Raw genomic sequence first — 20,707 nt, 5'->3', positions numbered from 1 at the left:
TGCAAGATTAAAACTCAATCATGCAAACAAAATACCTTAATGTGGTGGCTGAATGCAGACACAGCACAACACTTAACATTTTTATATTTCAACACTTAAAATGAAAAAAATATTCTCAGTCCTTAATTTAGATAGTTGTGCTCTTGTCAAGTACCCGCTTTGAGACTAATGATTAGGAGGGGAAACTTAAACCTTGCAGGTAAACAAGATGCATTCTCCACCGGTGTGTATACAGCTGGGCTCGCACCAAAGTGAGGATAGTGTCATTGAATAAATGTTTGTCTAGTTGCATGCACGCAGTCATTTGTATGTGTCATCCTGAAGACTACAACTAGGGCAGCTTACTGTGTTTGTTTGCAGAAATAGTCACACAGATGATATATGAGAGAATTTAAGTGATTCATACTTCTCATGATGAAGCACAGAAAAGTACTATATATATATATTAAGTCTTGAGCAAAGTTTGAGACTTTAAAGAGAATCCAGGAGCTACTTGTGGAGAAAGTACAAAAGAAAGTATTAAGCTGTATTGTTGCTCAGTAATAGTTCTCATCTTGAGACTTCCTAAAACATGCTAATACACACACGCACACGCACACACATGCACACACGCACGCGCGCACACACTTCACCCTCCCTCTGTCCCTCCTCCTCCTCCTCTCTGTAGCAAACATACATACACGCTATTCCCAGACTGACTGTTCGCGTCTCACCAGCCAGGATGACTGGAGGAGTTAGGACTGCATAGCCCGCAGCGTTTAAAGGGAAAGTGTGCATTTGTGTGCGAGTGCACGTGTGTGTGTGTGCGCGCGCGCGTGTCTGGGCAGACTCTCTGTAATATGTGCCCCATGTGTGACTGTGCTGACCGCGACAGCCATCCTGTCCACAGCAGAGGCTTTCTCAGCATGCAGATGGTGTGAGCAGTCAGGGGGAAAGTTTGCAACAGCTCATCTGAACCTCAACAACTCAGTCGTCCCTGCACACACTGGGGCTGTTTGTGGAGGGAAGGAGCAGCCGAAGCTGTGCTGTTCAACAACTTCAGCTCCTGTCAACCCAGGATTTCTGTTCATGTTGATTCATTCATGTGACAAGACTGGATACCTCAGTTGTTTATCACCCAACGTCACAGCCAAGGGATTTTAAAAAGACCGTTAATTTGAAAGGTGAGTCTGCTCTTTGGAGTTGTGAATCTTTGTGTTTTTGCCTCTAAAGTTTAGTTATGGATTTGTGAGCTTATAATATTGTGTCTGCATTGTCTTGCTTGCTCAGCATTACACACTTGGCATGTAATATTACCCTGAAGATGCTGAAGGCAAATGGTCTGACAGCTTCAATCTCAAAATCCTTGAGTGACATTTGAAGTTATGTAATTTATGTTTTTAGACGCTCTCCCTTGAGTTGAATACAGCAGTCCAGGCTTGTATAGCTTTGACATTTTGTGCTGCTTTCATGGTCTGTTTGATATATTGCGTGGGAAGAGAAGTCAGTGGGTGATTTTCCTTTCAAGCAACATTTCTTTTGAGAAGTTTTATAAACAAAATTTCCAAATTGGTTTGATCACTAGACTTATGAGTCACTTGTGTTTTGTTGCACAGCTGCTTCAGCAGCTATAAGTTTCGTGTCGAGGTTGTAGGAGAGGAAGTGTAGGTGCTAATGTTTCAGAAATGTAGAAGTGTCACTTTCTGCTGAGAAACTTATTATAGATGGAAAACGAATGCATTTTACCGAAGGCATACAAGCAACACTGTTAGCCTGACAGAGCATGCCTGTAACCATAGCAACGACTCTCAGGCAGCTGGAAAGCATCAATGCATCAGTGTAGTTTTTCAGGTTTTTATTAGTCATGTTATTAATATTCAGTGAATTCAACTATCACTTTGTTGGACCAGGGTTTGCAAGGTCTGGCTTATTCTGCTGTCAAACATACAGAAGGCCAGACCGTTGAATACACTATCCAAAACACACTGACCCCCTGTCTGGCTGACGGCTGGCCAAACAGGCAAGAGACCTCAATTATGTCTGGATTCATGCACTTGTCATCAGTGTTATTGCCTGTTACTCACAGAATAGAAGAAAATGTAAAACAGGCAGAAAGGAAGAAAGAAAATATTCAAAACACAAGTAATAAAAGACCGCGATGTAAAGGACAGGGAGTGCACAATTTAATAAAAGGCAAGGAGGTCAAAAGAACATTGCGGAGACCTGTTGATGACATGATGACCCCTGTGTGCCAGGAATGTGCGCAGAGCTCAAGCTGTGCTGCTGGAAAGCCCAGGGATCAGGTTCTCCCTGTCAGCTGCCGCATTCGCCTGTTCCCAGGTCTAACTCTGTGATAGCTGTGTTTAGAGAGAATGAAAGGAAGGGATGGAGAGTGGGAGGACAGAAACTGCGTCAAAACTGGAGTTGATACAACTGGTCAGTTGGTTGTAGTAGAAGAAATAGTTTGACATTTTTAGAAATGTGCTTATTTGAACTGTTTCAGATGGATTAATGAGAAGACTGTCACTCTTGTTTCTACCTTTCTTGCCTCAAAAGAAGCGGAAACATCAAGTCTTGCTTGATTAAAGGGGGAACCAACCTGTCTTTCAGCCTCTCAGAAAACAGTGACGTTTCTGTTTTGAAACTATGACTTTTGGATAAATTGAACAAAGCGAATGTACTGGATGCAGGTGGAAGTTTCGGGCACATTACCTGTTTTATGGTTTCCACAACCTAATGCAAAAAGTTAATATACTGTAGTTGGTTATACTGTAAGTCAGCTTTAGAGCTGAGGTTGTAGATTTACACAGTGGATAGAGTCTGAATCACTAAGAGAGAGAGAGAGATAGAGATAGAGATAGTGAGAGCGAGTGAGGAATAACATGAGAAAGGAGCCACAGGTCGTGTAGGAACCTGGGCTCCCCAATTAGGACGAGGTCCATGGGATGTGAAAACTAACCCTGCGACAAAATGAAACCTTGAAAAATCAGTCCGATACAGATTTGCCTGGTAAAAAAAAAAAGGTCTGATTATCTCATTTGTTTTGGTTTTATGAAAGCTAATTATAACTGACCTGATTGACAGGCAGCCGTGATGTAACAGTCCGTCAAGCGCCAGCTCTTCGCCTGTCATAAGGTGAGATAGCATTTCCAGCATTGCGACTGCCAACGATGGGCTTCCAAAGCCCCCTTTCAGAAACGGATGCGTGACAACACTCAGCGTTCGTCCATTAATATTTTCAGTCAAGGGAACAAGTCAAAAGGCCACTGGAGCCCCTTAGGTAATGTAGCTATTCCCCCTCTGTTTCCTTTCTTAATGCTAGCTTAGCTTAATTGCTGCTTACAGTAGCTTGGAACTGTTAAGTTATCATAGAGACATGAAAGCAGTAGGCTGTCCATCTTCTTATAACTAACTTTACACAAGAAAGCAAACACCTCAACATCAGGAAAGAAAGAAAAAGCAATTTTGTCAACACAGGTTTGTTCAACCAGAGAATCAGTAAGGTGACATCCATGAAGGTTAAAATGACTCAGCTATCCATGAACAGCACACAAAGTCTCTTGGGACAATGACTATGATCACAGGTGTACTGTTCAGTTCATCCCCCTTTCACCTTGGGACCATTACATCTTCCATCTTATGAGACCTGGAAAATTATCCCCCTGTATTCACCTTGTTTTATTACTAAGTAAAGCCACATCAGCAGTATCACGCTCTCAGTGAAAACAGTGTGTCAAACACATGTACAGTGAGTCAGCAGCCGAGGTGAAATCTTCACTCTTGGGTCTCCACATGGCTGCCTCTCAGTTCCCAGACATACTGTGACACATGGCATCGAGGAAAATAAAAAGGGAGGGGCGGCAATGCTGGTGAGTGTGTATCGAGACATCACACCAAAAAGGCTGCAGTGAGGACTATGAAGAGGACAGCATATGGCATTTAGATTGGTGAAGACAAAATAGACACTGACTCAACACATGATTCAAGAGAGTGAGGGAGTTTATTTGGGAATAGACTGTACAAAAAAAAGGAAGATTTAGCTATGAGAAAGTTGTTCTTGTTTCTGTGATTTATTTCATCCCCCCCCCCACACACACACACACAATTATGGACTAGGTACCTAGCCAGTAATGAAGGATAGCTTATCTCCTGTGTTAAATAAGCACAGACCTGACTTGTATTTGCTGAAAGATGCAATGGATCTGTCTTTTTTTTCCCACATGTGTGAGCAGCACGCCCATCTGTGACCGCTCTGAAGCTCTTCCTCTTTCACATCCTCCTCCAGCAATTACCAAGAACTACAGCCCAGCAAGGAACATGCCCTCCTCTCACCTCTGTGACTTTTCAGCAGGAGTCTAACAGAAACAGACTTCTCTGGAGGTATAGCAGCTTGGGTAGCAGAAGGGTTATATTTGTCTGTAACACATGTGGGTTACGGAGGCCCGACTGTGCAGACCGTTTGGGGGAAGGTTGCACAGGGATATATTAAGGGTCAACAGCATTGACTGGCAATGTGAAGTTCATGTTTCGTCTGTTGGATTTTGATGGCGTTTCTTTGCAGTTAGCGGGGAACAAGGTCGGTTTGGAAACAAACGCAAACAAATGAGAATCTTAGGATTTTTATTAAAAATAACACAGACTTGTTCTAATGTGGTGACTTTGATCTGAGTTGGTATAAAGAGAATTTCTAATGAAACACAGACAGAGACCTATTATTGCAAGGTGGATTGAATATCAGCTTGAATATCAGCTTTCAAAGACATTGACCTTCATCCTTCTTTTACAATGACACATCCTTTGTATTTAAATAACACATCATTTGCCAATACTTGGATATATAGATGGACAGAACAATGTTGGTAGAAAGATGGATATTTCAAAAACAGAAGGATCAAGACATGTGCTGACACAGAGACAGAAAGACAGACAGGTAGATGGATGAATTAAAGAATATGTGAATAGAAAGGTTGATGACTGAATCCTAGTCATAGAAGGAGATTTGTAGATAAATTGATACTTGGAAAGATGCATTCTTGCACCGAGCGCTGATACTGCACGCTGCAAAGAATTAATGTCCAATGGTTTGGACGACTGCAGTGAATGCACCGAGTGTCTCCGGTGGCTCCATGCAAGACAACAGAACTTCCATTTTAAGAAGTTTCGATCCCGGACCCATGTGTGGGGAGATTTCTTACTAAGATGCAGCAAACGGCAAGAGAGCACTGATTCACATCTACAGCAAGCAGCTGCACAAAACGGGAAAATACATTGTTTGTAGTTGTGTGCTATGTATTCAAAGACCAAGATCGCTCTCCTTTTCTCTCTCTCAATTGCAGGTGATTTTTTTTTCCAGGGTCCCCCTAAACATGTTGCTTTTGAGGTTTTCATGGGGGGGTTCAAGTGTCAATCAGGGGATCTCAGACCCCCCTCGACCCCCTGTATTTAGCACCCTGGTTATTTTGTTCACTTGTTTAGTCTTTAGTGTTTCCTGATACCTTCCCCATGTGCCTCTCTGTTTATTCAGTGTTCTATGTTTTGCTTTGTTGTTCTCAGTGTTGTCTGGTTTCCTACCTCTCTGTGTTTCCCTCCTGTCTTAGTTACCCTGATTAGTCTGACCTGTCTCATTAGTCTCACCTGTGTCTGATTACCCCATGTCTATTTAGTCTCTGTGTTTCTTCCCTTCTGTGTCAGGTCCTTGTAGTCTGTCGGTGTAGTGTTTTGTAGGTCCCTGGTCAGTGTTTCACACGTTCACTGATGGCAGAGGTTGCTATGAAGTTACTAATCCCATTCATACGCCGCTGATGAAGCAGTAGGAGCAATGTAAAGTTTCTTGCCCAAGGCCACATCGGACATGTTGCTGCATGAGCTGCAGGCCTTGAGAGACAACGACTCTACCAACTGCGCCATAGCCGCCCTCAACAATATGTGGATAGGTTAAAGATCATTGATAATGCAAAGGAAGATGGAAAGATGCATGTCGTTGATACATTAAAAGTCTAAATTCCAAACACAATTCACAGACTTAAAAAGACTCAATGTTTTTTTTTAGTTTTTTTTTTACATGTTTTAATTTTTAACACACCGTTGACCTTTGCATCATGCTTGGAAAGTTGGCGAAGGCTTCGCTGGCAAGCGCTGAGGCCAGTGTGGAGAACAGCAGCTGCTGTAAAGGAAACAGAAAGGACTGAAGCAGACAGATGGTAATGACACTGTCTGCCACATGTTAATAGCTATGAATAAAGAATTAATGTCTGCTATTCATCAGTGGATCATTAATGCTTCAAGCAGTTAATTATTTGCACCACATGCCTATTTTTAGTTTCAAACATGTTTTGAAAGTTGTGATCAGTTGAAAGTCAATTGACCATTTGCCTTTCCCACAAAAATCTTTGTCATATTATATCATATTTAGCATCTGTTAGACATGACAGGCATGTTTAGATTTGTATTTTGGGTCATGTCTTGTTTTCTAGACTTTTCCAAAAATCAAAAATTAAAGTGCATAAATAGCTGTGATCCACTGCATTGAGGCTGGACCAAGCTTGGCTGCTAACAGTGTAGACTAATGTTGTAGCACCTCTGCCAAATTCTGCCTAAAATTAAAACACAACACAACACAACAGTTTGAATACTGTGAAATTGTTCCACAAGATGTCTGTAGCATACACTTTGGCACATTCACGTTTACCATTTTGGCCTGTGGTGGTTTATATGCACCAAACTATGGGAAAGGCAGTACATCTAAATTTATTGAGTCTCATTTTCCCTCGACAGATTGCTCCCTTGCTGGTGTTGTGACCGAGCCACTTCCTGTGGTCACGTAAGATTTTCTTCCACTATCCTTACCAGACACCAATATTTTTTTCAGTTTGGGAACCCATCTTTAAAGTCACAATTAGGAGGAAATGGAATGCTCTGCTTTTTTTTTGCTGTCCAAAATATATGTTTTGGTCACTTTGTTTGACTTTTATACCCTTAAAATGTTCCCCTGAATAACATACATTTCCCTCAGGATGAGCCTGAATGGAAATGAAAGCCTCAATCTCCCCTCCACCAAACCAGCTCAATTCAAACAAAGATGTGTCAAACAGCAGCTCAGGCTTTCTTTGTGCTACAGTGAGCTTCAGCACTTTCCCATATGGGGAACAAACACCCAGTGTGAGCACAGAAAACCAGCAACCTCCTATTGCTGTCAGACATGTCCTATATGGACAAGAACTCTCTGCAGTATCACATTTTAGAGATTGTAGAATGTCATTAAGCATCCTTTCTTGTACCCTTATTTATGGGTATGATGTAAGCCATGATGTAGCCAACATATGGTGCCATCACCATGAGCACATGAAGAAACACTTTACTGATATGTAAAAGTTCCAAAACAGAGTTGACAAAAGGGGTTAATTGTAATATATCAGTTTACATCCAATGGGTGTCTTCAGATGTTTGATCTGAAACTCCAGTGCTTTCTTGGCAGCTCTGATCACAGCTTGCTTTTCTGAAGACACATCCAGTAGCTGTATTTCAGGATTTTACTGACAGATGCACATTTTTTAAGCCACAGCAAGGCATCCCTGATCCTCAGATGGCCTTGCTTAGATTCTGTTTTACCGGTGGTAACAGACAGAGAATACTAATACCTCACAGCCGAATCCCAAGTGATAGATTGAAACATTTATAACCCTCATTGAAACCTCTGTCCACATTTTCTTTTTTACTTTTTACTGCGTTTGAATTTATTCCAAGCCACAGACAGTACCGACAGATACGTGCTCTGTTGACTGACATTGGCCTATCAGCAAATTAAAAAGCCATGCAAAGATGTTAGCAACAGATTTTACCTTTTTTTTCACATCAATTTGATGCTTGGTTAACCAAAATACTGATTCTTCTAAAGATTTATCAACCCCCTCTTGATGCCTTTATTGTAGAGATAGGACAATGGATAGAGGAGAATGACCCTACATGTCAGATCTGAACCCAGACTGCTGCTTGGAGGACTTTAACATCTATACACACGGCATAGACTCTAACCGCTAAGCTACTAGCATTTTATTGGGCAGAAAAGTTACCTGTTGGACACAATGACGTTATGTAAGAGGGAAAGGGATGTGCCCTCAAGGCTTTTTTTTTTTTTTTCTTGGTCAAATGTCAATGATAATGTCGGCAGTGTGGGAGACTTACATCTTCTCTGAGAAAGATCAGAAGTTTCGTTAGACATGTTTCAGTGACATTTCAAGAGGAGGGACTAAAACAGAGAATATAGAAGATATAACCGTAATAACATCGGAATCAGAATCAGCTATTTGTAAAGTTTTATATTATTCATATTGGTATCAGCAATGATCTTTAAATCTGATTCATATTTACTACACACATTTGCATCCCTTTTAGAAATAATAGTGCGGGACACAAAACTCATGGGGGGCTGTGTTTTTTGTCCATTCGAGTTCACGGCACGTGTTCCTGGTATGTATGTGCAGCTCTTGTTTGTCGTGAAGGTCAGAGCGTCTCCTCCCATCGACCTCTCAGTGTGGTGAAAGTGCTCGGCTGGGTTCAGAGGAAATTTTGGGATGTTTTGGAAATTGAAGGCTTCAAATGTAGTTTTAGAGTTAAGAGAGAAGGAGGCTTTACTGAACTTGTGCAGGTGTTAATGACTGGTGTGAAAAGTGAACGCTCCATCGCAGAGCCAGCGTTTATTACGTTTATTATTAAGAAACCAGACTTGATGTACTCTTGCTACACTTTTGAATTGGGCTCCATGTCAAACTGTACATTTACTTTTTGGTGTCTGTTTTGGTTTTTCGTCCCCAAACTACTTCTCTCCTCGCAAAGGTCGGGCTAAATTAAAAAAAGAACACAACGTTTTCTTTGTGTGGTTAGAAATTTAAAACGTATAGATCTGATGAATCTGTGTTTTAGATGTTCCCTTCCAACCTTGTTAAAATGACACGTCAGATGTTGTTGCTTTTTTTAGAGGCCGGGGCTCAGGGGACAGAGACATGCACCTGCACACACAGGCACGTTACAGGGAAACAGAGTGCACCTGCGAGGGGCTGTTTTCAATGTGCTGAATGGTAGAAACAAGGTTGTGATGGGGGTTTTTTTTTTTTTGCAGAGACTTTGCAGTTTTTCATAAAAGTGCTTAGAACCACCTCCTGCAACAGGAAGGTTTATTAGAGTACAGCGTGAAGAGGAAATAACCACATGAAATCATGAAATCCAGGTTCATGAAGGAGGTCACCTACCTTCCCTGTAGTCCATAATGGTTTGTTGTTTCATATAAAATCAGGTATATTAACTGAAAACCAATGTGTTTGCTTTACTAGCCAGCTCATTACTCAGACATCCAGCCGTAGTTTGATGGTGTGATTTAACAAGCAATATACAGTATGTTCGCTTTTGAGCAAATGTGTCAATATGCTGTGTTTATGTTCTTTGGAGGGTTCTGCCTGGCTGGCAAATAGAGTTAAATATTAAAAATCCCCTTTTGAAACACACACAGGATTTAAAATGATTAACTCCGTGTGTACTAAGGTGTAGGAGCTGATCAGTAAAGAGTCCTGCTTACTGCTTCTCTTTGGTTTCCTCTCATTTAAAAAAGATCTGCACACATGGTTGTGATTTTGATTTGTACATTATTTATACCTTTATTGTCTTTTAAAATGCAGCAGTACCACAGTACAGAGGAGAGTGTATCAAGCCTGGATAACTCCCGACTGTACAAGCTGTACTTGGGAGTTTATTCAGCTACTCGCAGATTGGCAATTTAGTCGCAAAGAAAAATGCTGCAAACAAAGGCATTGTGGAAAACAGTGGGAACAGCAGAAGGATATAGAAACGGTTAGTTATGGCTAATATGGAGTCAATACTTTTTGGTTATCACAGCGTTGAACTGCACTTTTTGCACATCACTTATTTCTCCCATATCGTGCAGGCCTAGTGTCGACTCAAGGGGTGCGCGGACCACGGAAAAAAACAAAGCAATATAGCCACCCTAAGTCTTTTCTGTTCTGTAAGTGATCTTATTAAGCCCCATTTAAAAGTGATTCTTCATTCCAATATAGCTCATCCTCATATTGTGAATAGTGTAAAGGCTTCATCTGTTTATAGCTGTTGTTTACACATCATGTTCCCATGATTCTGTCTGATCTATCTTAACTGGAACATACTGTTTAAATTGAGTATCCTTTTAAAGGTCACCATTTATCTCTCTGTTCTTACATGGGTTTAACACCCAGTAACATTTCCAATAATCTCCATTTGTCTGTTAATTTATAGATTTAGTGATAATAATGCTTTCTATCCCTGTGTAGCCATTTATTACCTCTGGACTGGACCACAGTGTGGTGTAAACTTTAAAGACCATTCCTGCTCTCAGACACCTTTAAGTTATTTATACAGATAAATCCCCAGGTTCTTCATCATTTCAACGTGTTGCAGCAGTACAGAACAGCCCCAGCAGTGCTGTTAACCGGACTCTGTGCAAGAAGCATGAAATTGTAAAAGGTCTGTGGTACCAGACTGGCAAAACAGCAGGTGAATCCATCAACAGATGGGCGTAACCTCCCCAGACTGTGATGTGCGTGTGTTTACAGATTGTTTAAGCTAAGAGAATAAAGACTGTGGGAAGCAGCAGAGTTAGAAAGGTTATTCCCTTCAATATCAGCGGTCAGTGTTCCCACACAATGAAGACTATTCCCTTGAATGAACCTTCAGCAGATAATGGCTTTCACTGCTGTTCAACTAAGAGCACGACTGAAATTTTCCCCACATGAATCCAACATGAAAGTTGAGCAAAGATTAAGTATCAACAAACTGAGCAGGTTATGACCACCAAAATGCAAAACAAGTGAAAAAGCAATTTTTTTTTTCTTAGAGGAATCCAAGTTGGCTAACATGTCTGAGCTTGCACATGGCATGCATTTAGGACACACTGACTTGGACTGTGTGCATGGAACAAGAGAGACGTCTCAGATCACCACAGCAGCCCTGCTGCACTTGCTCCACTGCTGTTGGAACACTACTGGGCTGCATCTGGTCCTCATCTGGAGATGTGGGCTGTTTGGATTTCCACCAATGCAAGCTCAACCAGAGCCACAGACAACATGGCAATGCTTAACACTGACAGCAGCAGTCTCCAAGTAATGGCAGATTTCACTGAATGATGCAGAGGTTTAGAGACAATCTATTATTCTGATGACAACAATGACTGTGTTAGAAATCACTAAGCCACTTGCAATTTTGTAGAGTCATATAAATGATGATGGAGAGAATAGTTATTACTTTAAATGGCTTGAAGTAGCGTCAATGGGAATGAAAAGTAGTTCACCTTTTCATTGCTCTCGAACTAGGAAATTTGGAATTACATCAAGAGTTATCCTGATATATATAAAATACACTGTACATTAAGGGCACACTTACATTAACAGCACGTCTCAGCCTAAAAGTCCAAGTATGGTACGGGACAACTCACAATCACAATAGGCCCTATTGTGACACATTAAAAATATAACGGGTATAATGAAATAAACAGGATATTTTTTCTATCTACTTTACTAATAATGACTTCATGCAATAAGAGGACTTTTTGTTGTTTGAGGTTTCCACTGGTGTGTGCTTTTGTGTTTCCATGTGGAATGTTTGTTTCCGTTGTTCCCATTCATTGATTCTACTGTGGAGACTGTTACATGTGTGCTTCACTGGAGTGTTTTTGTTTTCTATCACATATCGTTCTATCGTGTAATTGATCTTTAAAACAGTCGTTAATGTTGAGGGTTAAAATAGAGACGAAATGTTCCACTGAAACAAAAAGAAGGACTGGCAGGCTGTAGGTGGGTGTCACAAAAAAAAAAAAAATGGAAGCCAGCGATTAGAGGTTTGGCCTGTGGTCTTGTTATCTGACTTATGAATTCCTCCACCTACACTTTCCCTCGTGCCATTGTCTCCTTTCAACACTCAAATCTGTCTCAAAGTCGATCATGTTCGATGAATGGAAAACAGCAAACATGCCTGTTGAGGCCAGTTTGTCCAAATCCTGAGAAACAAAACAGGTTTCCCATTTACCTCCAGTTGCACAGTGGTATCTAGCCATGCAGATGGGGGAAGGTATATTGGCTGAGGTTTGAAGAGAAACAGAAGATTTAAAAAACTTAGATCAGGATAATCCAGAGACTCTAATGGAAGAAAATTGTTTCCACCAGTCCTGTTGCTACCACAGTTGTTTTGGAATGTGGTGATTGTTTCTCTAAATAGTACTCTCTCCCTGTCATATACTCGCCTTGCTTACTGGTTAAAATTTCTTGCAGAGTATTGTGACACTGAGTGCATAAAGACTGGATCTATTCATAATTTATTCATCTGCGTTCTTAATATCCCTACAGAGGTGGCATGTGCAGATTGTACAAAACCTCTTTGTAACTTTGCAGACATTTTGCCAGTTGCCATCTTGTATCTTGCGGTTTCTATGTATCTTAACACACTTTGCCTGTTTTGCAGATTCGAGCTGTAATGAACGACCAGTGTGTGTCCCACAGCAGTCCCCAGCGCGGCGGAGGTCAGGCTGGCGCAGAGTCGCAGAGGCAGGGACGGCCGAGTGTCATCAGGTGTGGGTGGCTAAGGAAGCAAGGAGGTTTTGTCAAGACTTGGCACAGCCGCTGGTTTGTTCTGCGAGGGGAGCAGCTCTACTATTACAAAGACGAGGAGGAGACCAAAGCCCTGGTAAGGCTGCAAAAAACACAGAAACACTGATCCAGTTTCATGTTAGTGCCTAAAACAGTTTCCCGCACTCATACAATACATTAGTACAGGGAAATGTGCTAAATGAATATTCACAAAAATAATGGCATTTTGGATTGTACACCAATTCAAAATCAACATGTTCATCTCGTGTGAGCTCATCAAGCTTTGAAATTGTTGTGATTCCATCAGGCAGCTCAGAAAACTTGAATTGAGCTGATATTTCCTGTGAACATCTCAGAGCAGAGCAGCATGAGCAGGTGGAAATATCGGGGAAGCCAATGGTTCCCGTGTGCAGTTTTCAGTGCTTATTGTCACACAAACACAAGAAAGGGAGGAAAGGGTCACACTTGGGTACATTGCTCTTTATCCAATCCAGCAGTGAGTGTAAAATATAGCAGTTTCAATGCTAACAGTGGCTTGTTTAACCAATACTGCTAAACACGATATGTACAGTATCAACCTTTTGAGGCCTGATATGTAAACTCTCAAAATGTTTAAAATACATTTTTAGAGGTTTTATTACATTTTATAAAAACAAGCCAAAGCCCAAATAACAGATTGGTTAATTATCTAAAGCCAGACTACGGTCCCATTTTCTTCCAATATTCTATAAAAATGTTCTGCTGTACTTTTCTAAATAAATATGCCATCTGTCTTTGACTTAAGCTTCAGTTCATGCAATGAGCAAGTTTATATAACTGTATCAAATCATCTAAAAACATGCAAAGTGTCTCTGAAAGAATGGGCAGCTTACGCCTACAGAGCGGATACTACATCTTTCAGCCAACTAAGATAAGACGATCTGACTCGGTTTCAAAAGAGTAAACTTCTGAGAGCTGACGGAAGCAGACACCGAGAGCTGTCCTGAAAGAAGAAGAGGCAATGAGTGATGCAGACAATAAGGCCGTCTCTAACGTTACTGTAACCAGGCAGCCTACCTCACTGAGCATGTGCAGACTTAACAAAGAAAACAGGACCAGACAGACTTTTGACTCTCATTAGAAAGACAAATCACACACATACCACATGAGGACCACCACCAGGTTATTTCATTAAAGCGCTGCATGTTTGTAACAAGGCTGAAATTAAACTAACACCTGAGATGAAGAGAAATAAGGACGTGTTGACATTGATTTGTGTTACTACTTGTTTTAGAGCTGCTCAGGGATCAGTTTCCTATGATTGAGTGTAAGGGAGCCAGAGACAGCTGAAAACAGATAACAAGGGATATTAAAGAGGTATTAAAGTTTAACATTAGAAGATGGGTTCATTGGATACCATGTTTATATCCCTGAGTTAAATCTGAATCTACTGGGGATGATTGCTAGCTTAGCTTTTAGCAGAAAGATTGGAAGACAGAGTGAGAAGCTAGCCTGTCGAGTTCAAAATCCACCCACGAGCAACTAAAATGTGATAACTAGAGCAAGATATAACATGTTTCTGAATAAGATTTTATGGTTCTAAGATTACACAGAGCCAGTCAAGCTGATTTTCCTGCAGTTTAGATTGTGAGGCTAGGATAGGATTGCTGATTTAAAAAATTGCTCTGATGAAACTCAAAACCAGTCCAGTCTTCTTTTTTTTTTTTTTTAATGAACACCCAAATCTTTTTTCTTTAAATCACATTTTACAATATTTGGCTTTCTGCACATCAGGTACAGGAGTACAGGAACAGGAGCGTTCAATACTAAAATGAAAATATTTGAGTTACATTGTGTATAGGAGTCAGTAAGCAAGTCACATTTAAAGTAATACTTGGATCAGTTAAAGTCTTGTCATAAGTGAATTGGCATATCTCCACTTGTTTCTAACTCATTTATTTATTTATTTATTTATTTATTTATTCAGTTATACTTTTGGGTGTTTGGGTCCTTTCGAATTTTAAAGCCCAGATGTTTCACAACAGAACCTCTGTTCTTTGTCTGCACAGACAAATACACCGACGACCACAACCTTTTATATCTATTCCATCCTAACAATGTCCTCTTTTTTTCTAAAGGAAACCTGAACTCTTTGTGCACAAATGAATTGTTCATTCTGCTCATCTACCCACACTTCTGAGTCTGGCTGATTTCCCAGAAAGCTCAGCTCAGCCAAACCCTAAGCCACATCATCAGCACAAGTCTGTGAAGGTTAAAGCTGCAGACCTAAGGGTGGGCCATTGGCCAGATACAGTGAGAGGAGATAGTCTCTACTGCTATTTCTGGGTTCGCTCTGCTTCTTCCTGTGGTCTTATATTGGGAGCACCAACAGTTTTGTTTATGCTCTTGGTGCTGGGACTATCCTGAGGGAATGATGCAAACTCTGCAGAGTAGTTTTTCACAATAAGTCACCAAAAATGACAGGAAACAATTTGTCTTCCTTAAATATTGTCATCTACTTAAAAACATTTGTATTAATATTCCTACAACTTTGGAGAGTGGATGGAAACTCTGCACTTGTTTTTTAACTTTCACTTTCTATTTCTGAAATTAAGCCAACATCAATTTCAGACACCTAAACCTGCCACTTTTTGCAGAGAATGGGAAATTTCTGTAAAACTAGGTCAGGCACAGAGCAGTGCGCTCAAAGTCCTTAAATCTCTGTGACCTCCAAAGTAGAACAGCATGGAATAACACGAAAAGACACTCTAACAAGACTCGGCAGTATCCATCAGGAGGATAGAGAACAAGTGTAAAGTTTCTAACATCCTGGAAGACAGAACACAAGTAGGGCAAAGAGGAGAAGTTGTTCTTAACCTTTAACACTGATGCTCAAGATCAGAGTAAAAACATTCAACAGCATACGCGACCCATAAGATAACTCAAAGTGTGTGAAATGGAGCCATGAACCACGGCCCAGTGGTGTGAAGTCATATTTAGATGAGCTACTAATTAATCCTCTCATACGCTGTGAAGTCTCCATTTGTTACCTGTCACATTCGCCTAATTACCACCTTCTCAGTGGGAGCAGGAACATCTGCCTCGCTCTGTTGCCATGGAAACACAGACGCTAAAAACTTGGCATCATATTGAAAATGTCAGAAATCTCTGCAGATTAGCGTAGTGGAGGAGAAATGACTGGAACAAAAACTAACACACGAGTCATTTAACTTTCCATGAATGCTCCAGACCGACAAACGCAAATCTTTTTGGCCTCGGACTGCACTGACCTGAAGGATCTCCATTCTCCAAATGTTGTCACCAGCACCGGCATGGGGGTGCTTTGGCTTCTTGTGAATAATGGCTATGTAATATGATACTTAAAAGTGAAAAGATGGAAGAAGAGGTTGCAATCATGCATGTGTCCAACTTTGCTTCTATGGCCACCTCCTTGTCATTTTAACCCTGACTACATTTTTCCTGATTCCTGCAGATTAGCTGCTTTAACATAACCTGAAACGCTTTATAGCTACTTTGGGGCATTGGCATGAAAAGATCCAAAATATGGAGTAGCCACCAAACTGTCTTGACAATCAGTCTGATTTCTTTTAAGAACTTTCAGACATCTTTAGATAACACTATTAGAAACATAGTGTTATTATCGTCAGTGCAAGGGACAGTCTCGATACAGTCGAGCCAAACCTCTCTGTGCTACGTGTGGAATCTGAAGAATGGGAGTCAGATGGAGGTGAAGGGTCACCAGAAAGCATGCACAGGGTACGGCACGTGTGGGCTCGGCGTCAACATGCCATCTGCCTGCCCCTACTCGTCCATGGAGATGTATGCACGCACAGGCATGCATGTACCCGCTCACACTCTCACACACAGACAAACACACGCAGATATGCGCTCAGATTTCATGTGGTGGAGACATAAACAAAGACGGTATTCATCCAGAGACAGAAATGGAATGATTATTGTAATTCAAACCACTTAGCATCAAATCCGGGATCCAGTAAAGTACCTTCATGTATGAATGAATGAATGAATGAATGAGTTTGTCAAGGAATACATTTGACCAATTACATGTTAATATAATTTATAAAGATATGATCCACTTATTAAAATTCAAGCAGGATCTTACAATTCTCGTCACAACAAGCCTCACAAGTGACTTCATTCATATTCATATCACAAGGGGGTTGTGTCTGAACTCAGACAGAAAACCTGGAGAAGAGTAGTTGACTTAAATGAGAAATTGCATTCAATCAATAATGCAACAGCGCAGTCATTTACTGAAAATCCTTTGTTTTGCAGAGATGAGCTGGAAACGGTTTGACCTTGGCATTTAACAGGAGAAAAATGAAAGGCCACAGCAGTTCTGCAATTATTCATACTGCAAGAATGTGTGTTACTGCTGTTTTGGTGTAGCAATAACACTGTACCAATTGTGTGACCCTCACTGCACAAGTGTATTCACTGCTAGCGCTGAAAAACACATCAGTATGGTACATTTGAGACTTCCGATCACGGATGAATATATGTGTCCTTGTAAGGTGTGCAGATTTCATCGAGGCAATAACATCCAGACGTGACTTGACTTACATTTAGTTGGAATGTCGGAAGAATGTGGACCATAATGTTGACATTATCCAAACACCCTGTCGTGTACGTCACAGCTGACATCATCTTCAGCTAACAGCTCCAAACGCAGAGTTTGCATGCAAGTGTGACATTTTGTCGACATGCTCTGCTCTGGACATGGCAGGGTGCCATCTGGTGCACAAGTGGCATACTAAGAGCCAATTACTGTATCGTCTTATTCCTGACAATTAACTACTAACTAGTTTCTTCAGCAGGCATAATGCATTAATGCAGGCAAATGAACACAAGACAGTTCTGGTTGTCAGTATTTATATACAGACTCTTAATACAGAGATTATTTCCTCCACTCTGTGTATGGTGACTGCATGTTTAATAAGCTCTGTATTGATGGAGGGAAACGTCAATTAACTCTCGCAGGAATAGCAACAAGTTCTTACAAGTTCTGTTTTTTATGCACTTTCTCTGTCTCACACTTTTACTATGAGCCAATTTGAATTTTAGGTATGTGCAGATGTTGTGGTATCTGTGCTACTAGTGCTGGTGGTGGTGGTGGTGGTGGTGGTGGGGTGGGGGGGGGGGGGTCTGCAGCTGGTGCAAGATTTGTGTTGAATCACATCAAAATTCCTTGCACACAACGGAGAGTTTCAGTTGGTATCTTTGGGCGAAAGACCTTGTCTGACTGCAAATACTAAACCGTCCAATACATGGCTACATGGATTAGCCTTGATGGATTAGTTGTCCGTCACGATAGTGTGTTTGCTAAATGAACTAGAAGCTCCTGTGAGGGACATAACTGCGGATATGTCCGTTTTGGTGCCCCCTGTGGACTAAAACTTTTATCTCTTTGCTCATCTCTAAGAAGTGTTTTCTAACAAAACTCTCAAGCTGCTTATTCGAATGTGCAACTCAACAAGGAGTCTTTGGCTGTGAAAAATAAAGACAAATCACAATGTCTGACACTGAGCCTGTGGCAGGGCTGACAGGTATATGATTAACAACAGACATATTCAATCTTGTTGCCATTAGTCTCATATGCTTATTTAGGTCATACTGTATAGAGCAGTGGCTCTCAACTGGTGGGTTGGGACTCAAAAGTAGGTCACAGAGGTGTTTTCAGTGGGTCGCTAATGAAAAATGTGTCATACAGTCTGTGAAGCACTTTTTACATTGTATGTTTTATTTAACATAATTGATTGCAAGTACTGTTCATCGTAGCCACGTTCCGTCTGTGTGTAAGCATACATGGTCATTAAAGCTGATTCTGATGTTACCTGATGCGACAGGTAAGTATTCAGTCAGTCTCTGTCAGCCACAGAAGAAACCTGCATCACCTGCATCAGCAGTTTTGGTTTATGGCATGTTATCCTCTCCACTGTGTTCTCCCAGAGGCTCCGACGGGAGAGGCTGGATTTGATCATTAAGACACAGAAACATGTATTTTCCTGTGGTAGATTTAAATGGTCTTTCATGCTGCCTTGGCTTAATTTGTTTCCTGTAACTATAGTCCAAGTTCCCAGTCCTTTTTGATAAAAAACTAAAATGACTTTGTGGACAAAATGTGAACTGTCAAAACGTATTACTTTTAGGGTTATACAGTAAACCGTGCAGTTTACTGAACATGTCATCTATTAATAAAGCTTTAAGATATCGAGATGATTAATAGTTAAATAGCTCTTCAGTTTTATGGATTTGATACGGACCAATAAATCAAGGCCGTCCATGACGTTTGGTATCAAATGATCCCACATATGCTGCTTTGGAGAGAGCTCAAGAAAAGAGATAAGATTACGTCTCAGAGTGCATTAAGGCACAGACATACTGTATATATCAATAGTGTGACCTTGATATGTGGATATTTACAGTTTTTTCTGTTACATAAAAAACACATTGGATCATATGGTTACTTTTTAATTTCTATTTGTTTTCTACCAGCTCTTATGAAGAAAAACACAAATAAACACTTCCTCTACTCTACTGGTACAAAGTACCAAGCAGCTATCGTTTTGAGATTGTGGGACTTACACAGATACATTGACAAATATGTTCATATTAAAGCTATAAATCTCAAAACTGTGCAGGTTGCACTATTAAAAATGATCTGTCCTCTGCACCCAGTTTTTTTTTCTTGAGGAGGATAACTAAGCTCCTATAAATGAATACTCATTGGATTCCCTTCTGCAACACAGAGACAGATTCCTTGTTGAAAATCCTCGTCTCAAATCAAAATGAACTTTACTGAAACTTAAAGAGCTTATGTCTTTCCGTTGTGGACAGGCTGTCATGGAATTCAATGAGAATGTATATAAATATATATGCTAGAGGCTCGTCTGTAATTCTGGACACCTGGAATACAAGATAATGTTGGTAGTGTTCAGATTTAATTTCTTAAATTCACTCAACATATTTTTCTTTTACGTTTCTCAAACTCCTGTTTCTGGTTTAGGGATCAGTATATTGATTAAAAATATTTATAACATGAATTTCCTTTTGGTCTTTCCAGACTAAATGTCAGCATTTTATACAGTAGCTTGTAAAACTTGAAATAAAGACCTGACTTCTCCCTTTTTTTTTGCCTTGGTAAGCAGTTATCTTTAAGTCGCACAGATATCTGTCTTTGAAGTCCAGACAGTCTGCTTTAGGATGTCTCATTTGACTCATCTGTTTCTCTTTAGTGTCGTAAACAACACACTTTCAGGTTAAACGTGAGGCTTTTTAACATCTTTATCCTTTGTCCACTCGTTGCAGTTCAGTCATCCAGTGAGATGCCGAAGTATTTTATACTGATTATATAATTCTGAAATATTGGTTACTGATCAAACCAAAATAGGACACAAGAAGTGCAAGAATAGAATAGGTTTCTGTCTGCACCGTGCAGCTGTGCTCTAGTTTTCAAAGTGAGGTTTGGTTTTACCTGAGACTGAGAGGCCAGTTCAATCAGAGGGAAACAGAGTTTGACCAGAAAATTCCATGCCTGTTCTCGGGTTTGTTTGTATACTTGACAAGATGGTCCTGCTCAAGTGTGAATGCTTGAATGTGACGAAGATTAGAGTTGAGCTGAATCTTTTTTTAAGGTTATCTTGAGCAGCTTGTGAATACAGCTTGTGTCCATTAGTTTATACGATACTTTTGATAAACATCCTCCAAATTTGAAACTGAATTGTCATTAGCTGTCCAAATAATTAAAATCCTTTCTATTTTTAAAAAATGCATCTATGTAACAATACTTGAAAAGTTTGTTGAGACAAATGAAGAAACTGAGACAGTTTGTCCTTTTTTTTAACTGTGTTTAAGTTATATGCCTTAGAAAATGATACATCACATGAAGCCAAGAAAGCACTCTGACTTTAATATCATTACTTAGAAGCATTGCTTTAAAAAATATACACATTCTATATTATTGAGGTTAAATAAAGACACTGGGAGGCTGAACTGCTTTTAATGGGATACTCGGTGAATCGTGTGTGCATTTAGTTAAACTCGTCCCTTTGATGTTTTATGAGTAAATTAAAGCAAAAACTATTACT

General features: G+C 40.3%; 1 protein-coding gene across 1 annotated transcript in view; it reads left to right on the top strand.

Annotated features, from left to right (window-relative positions):
• Nucleotides 1-680: 680 nt before the first annotated feature.
• Nucleotides 681-20,707, top strand: part of arhgap24 (Rho GTPase activating protein 24) — a 65,190-nt gene continuing 45,163 nt past the window's right edge. The window contains exons 1-2 of the mRNA XM_079364667.1: nucleotides 681-1,163; nucleotides 12,475-12,696. Of these exons, the coding sequence (XP_079220793.1) occupies nucleotides 12,487-12,696 (210 nt within the window). The 5' untranslated portion in view covers nucleotides 681-1,163; nucleotides 12,475-12,486. The remainder of the gene's footprint in view (nucleotides 1,164-12,474; nucleotides 12,697-20,707) is intronic.

Source organism: Symphodus melops (genome assembly GCF_947650265.1).
Source record: "Symphodus melops genome assembly, chromosome: 16".
Taxonomy (NCBI): Eukaryota; Metazoa; Chordata; class Actinopteri; order Labriformes; family Labridae; genus Symphodus; species Symphodus melops.
Note: the sequence above shows the minus strand (reverse complement) of the source record. Positions and strands in the feature narration are given on the sequence as shown.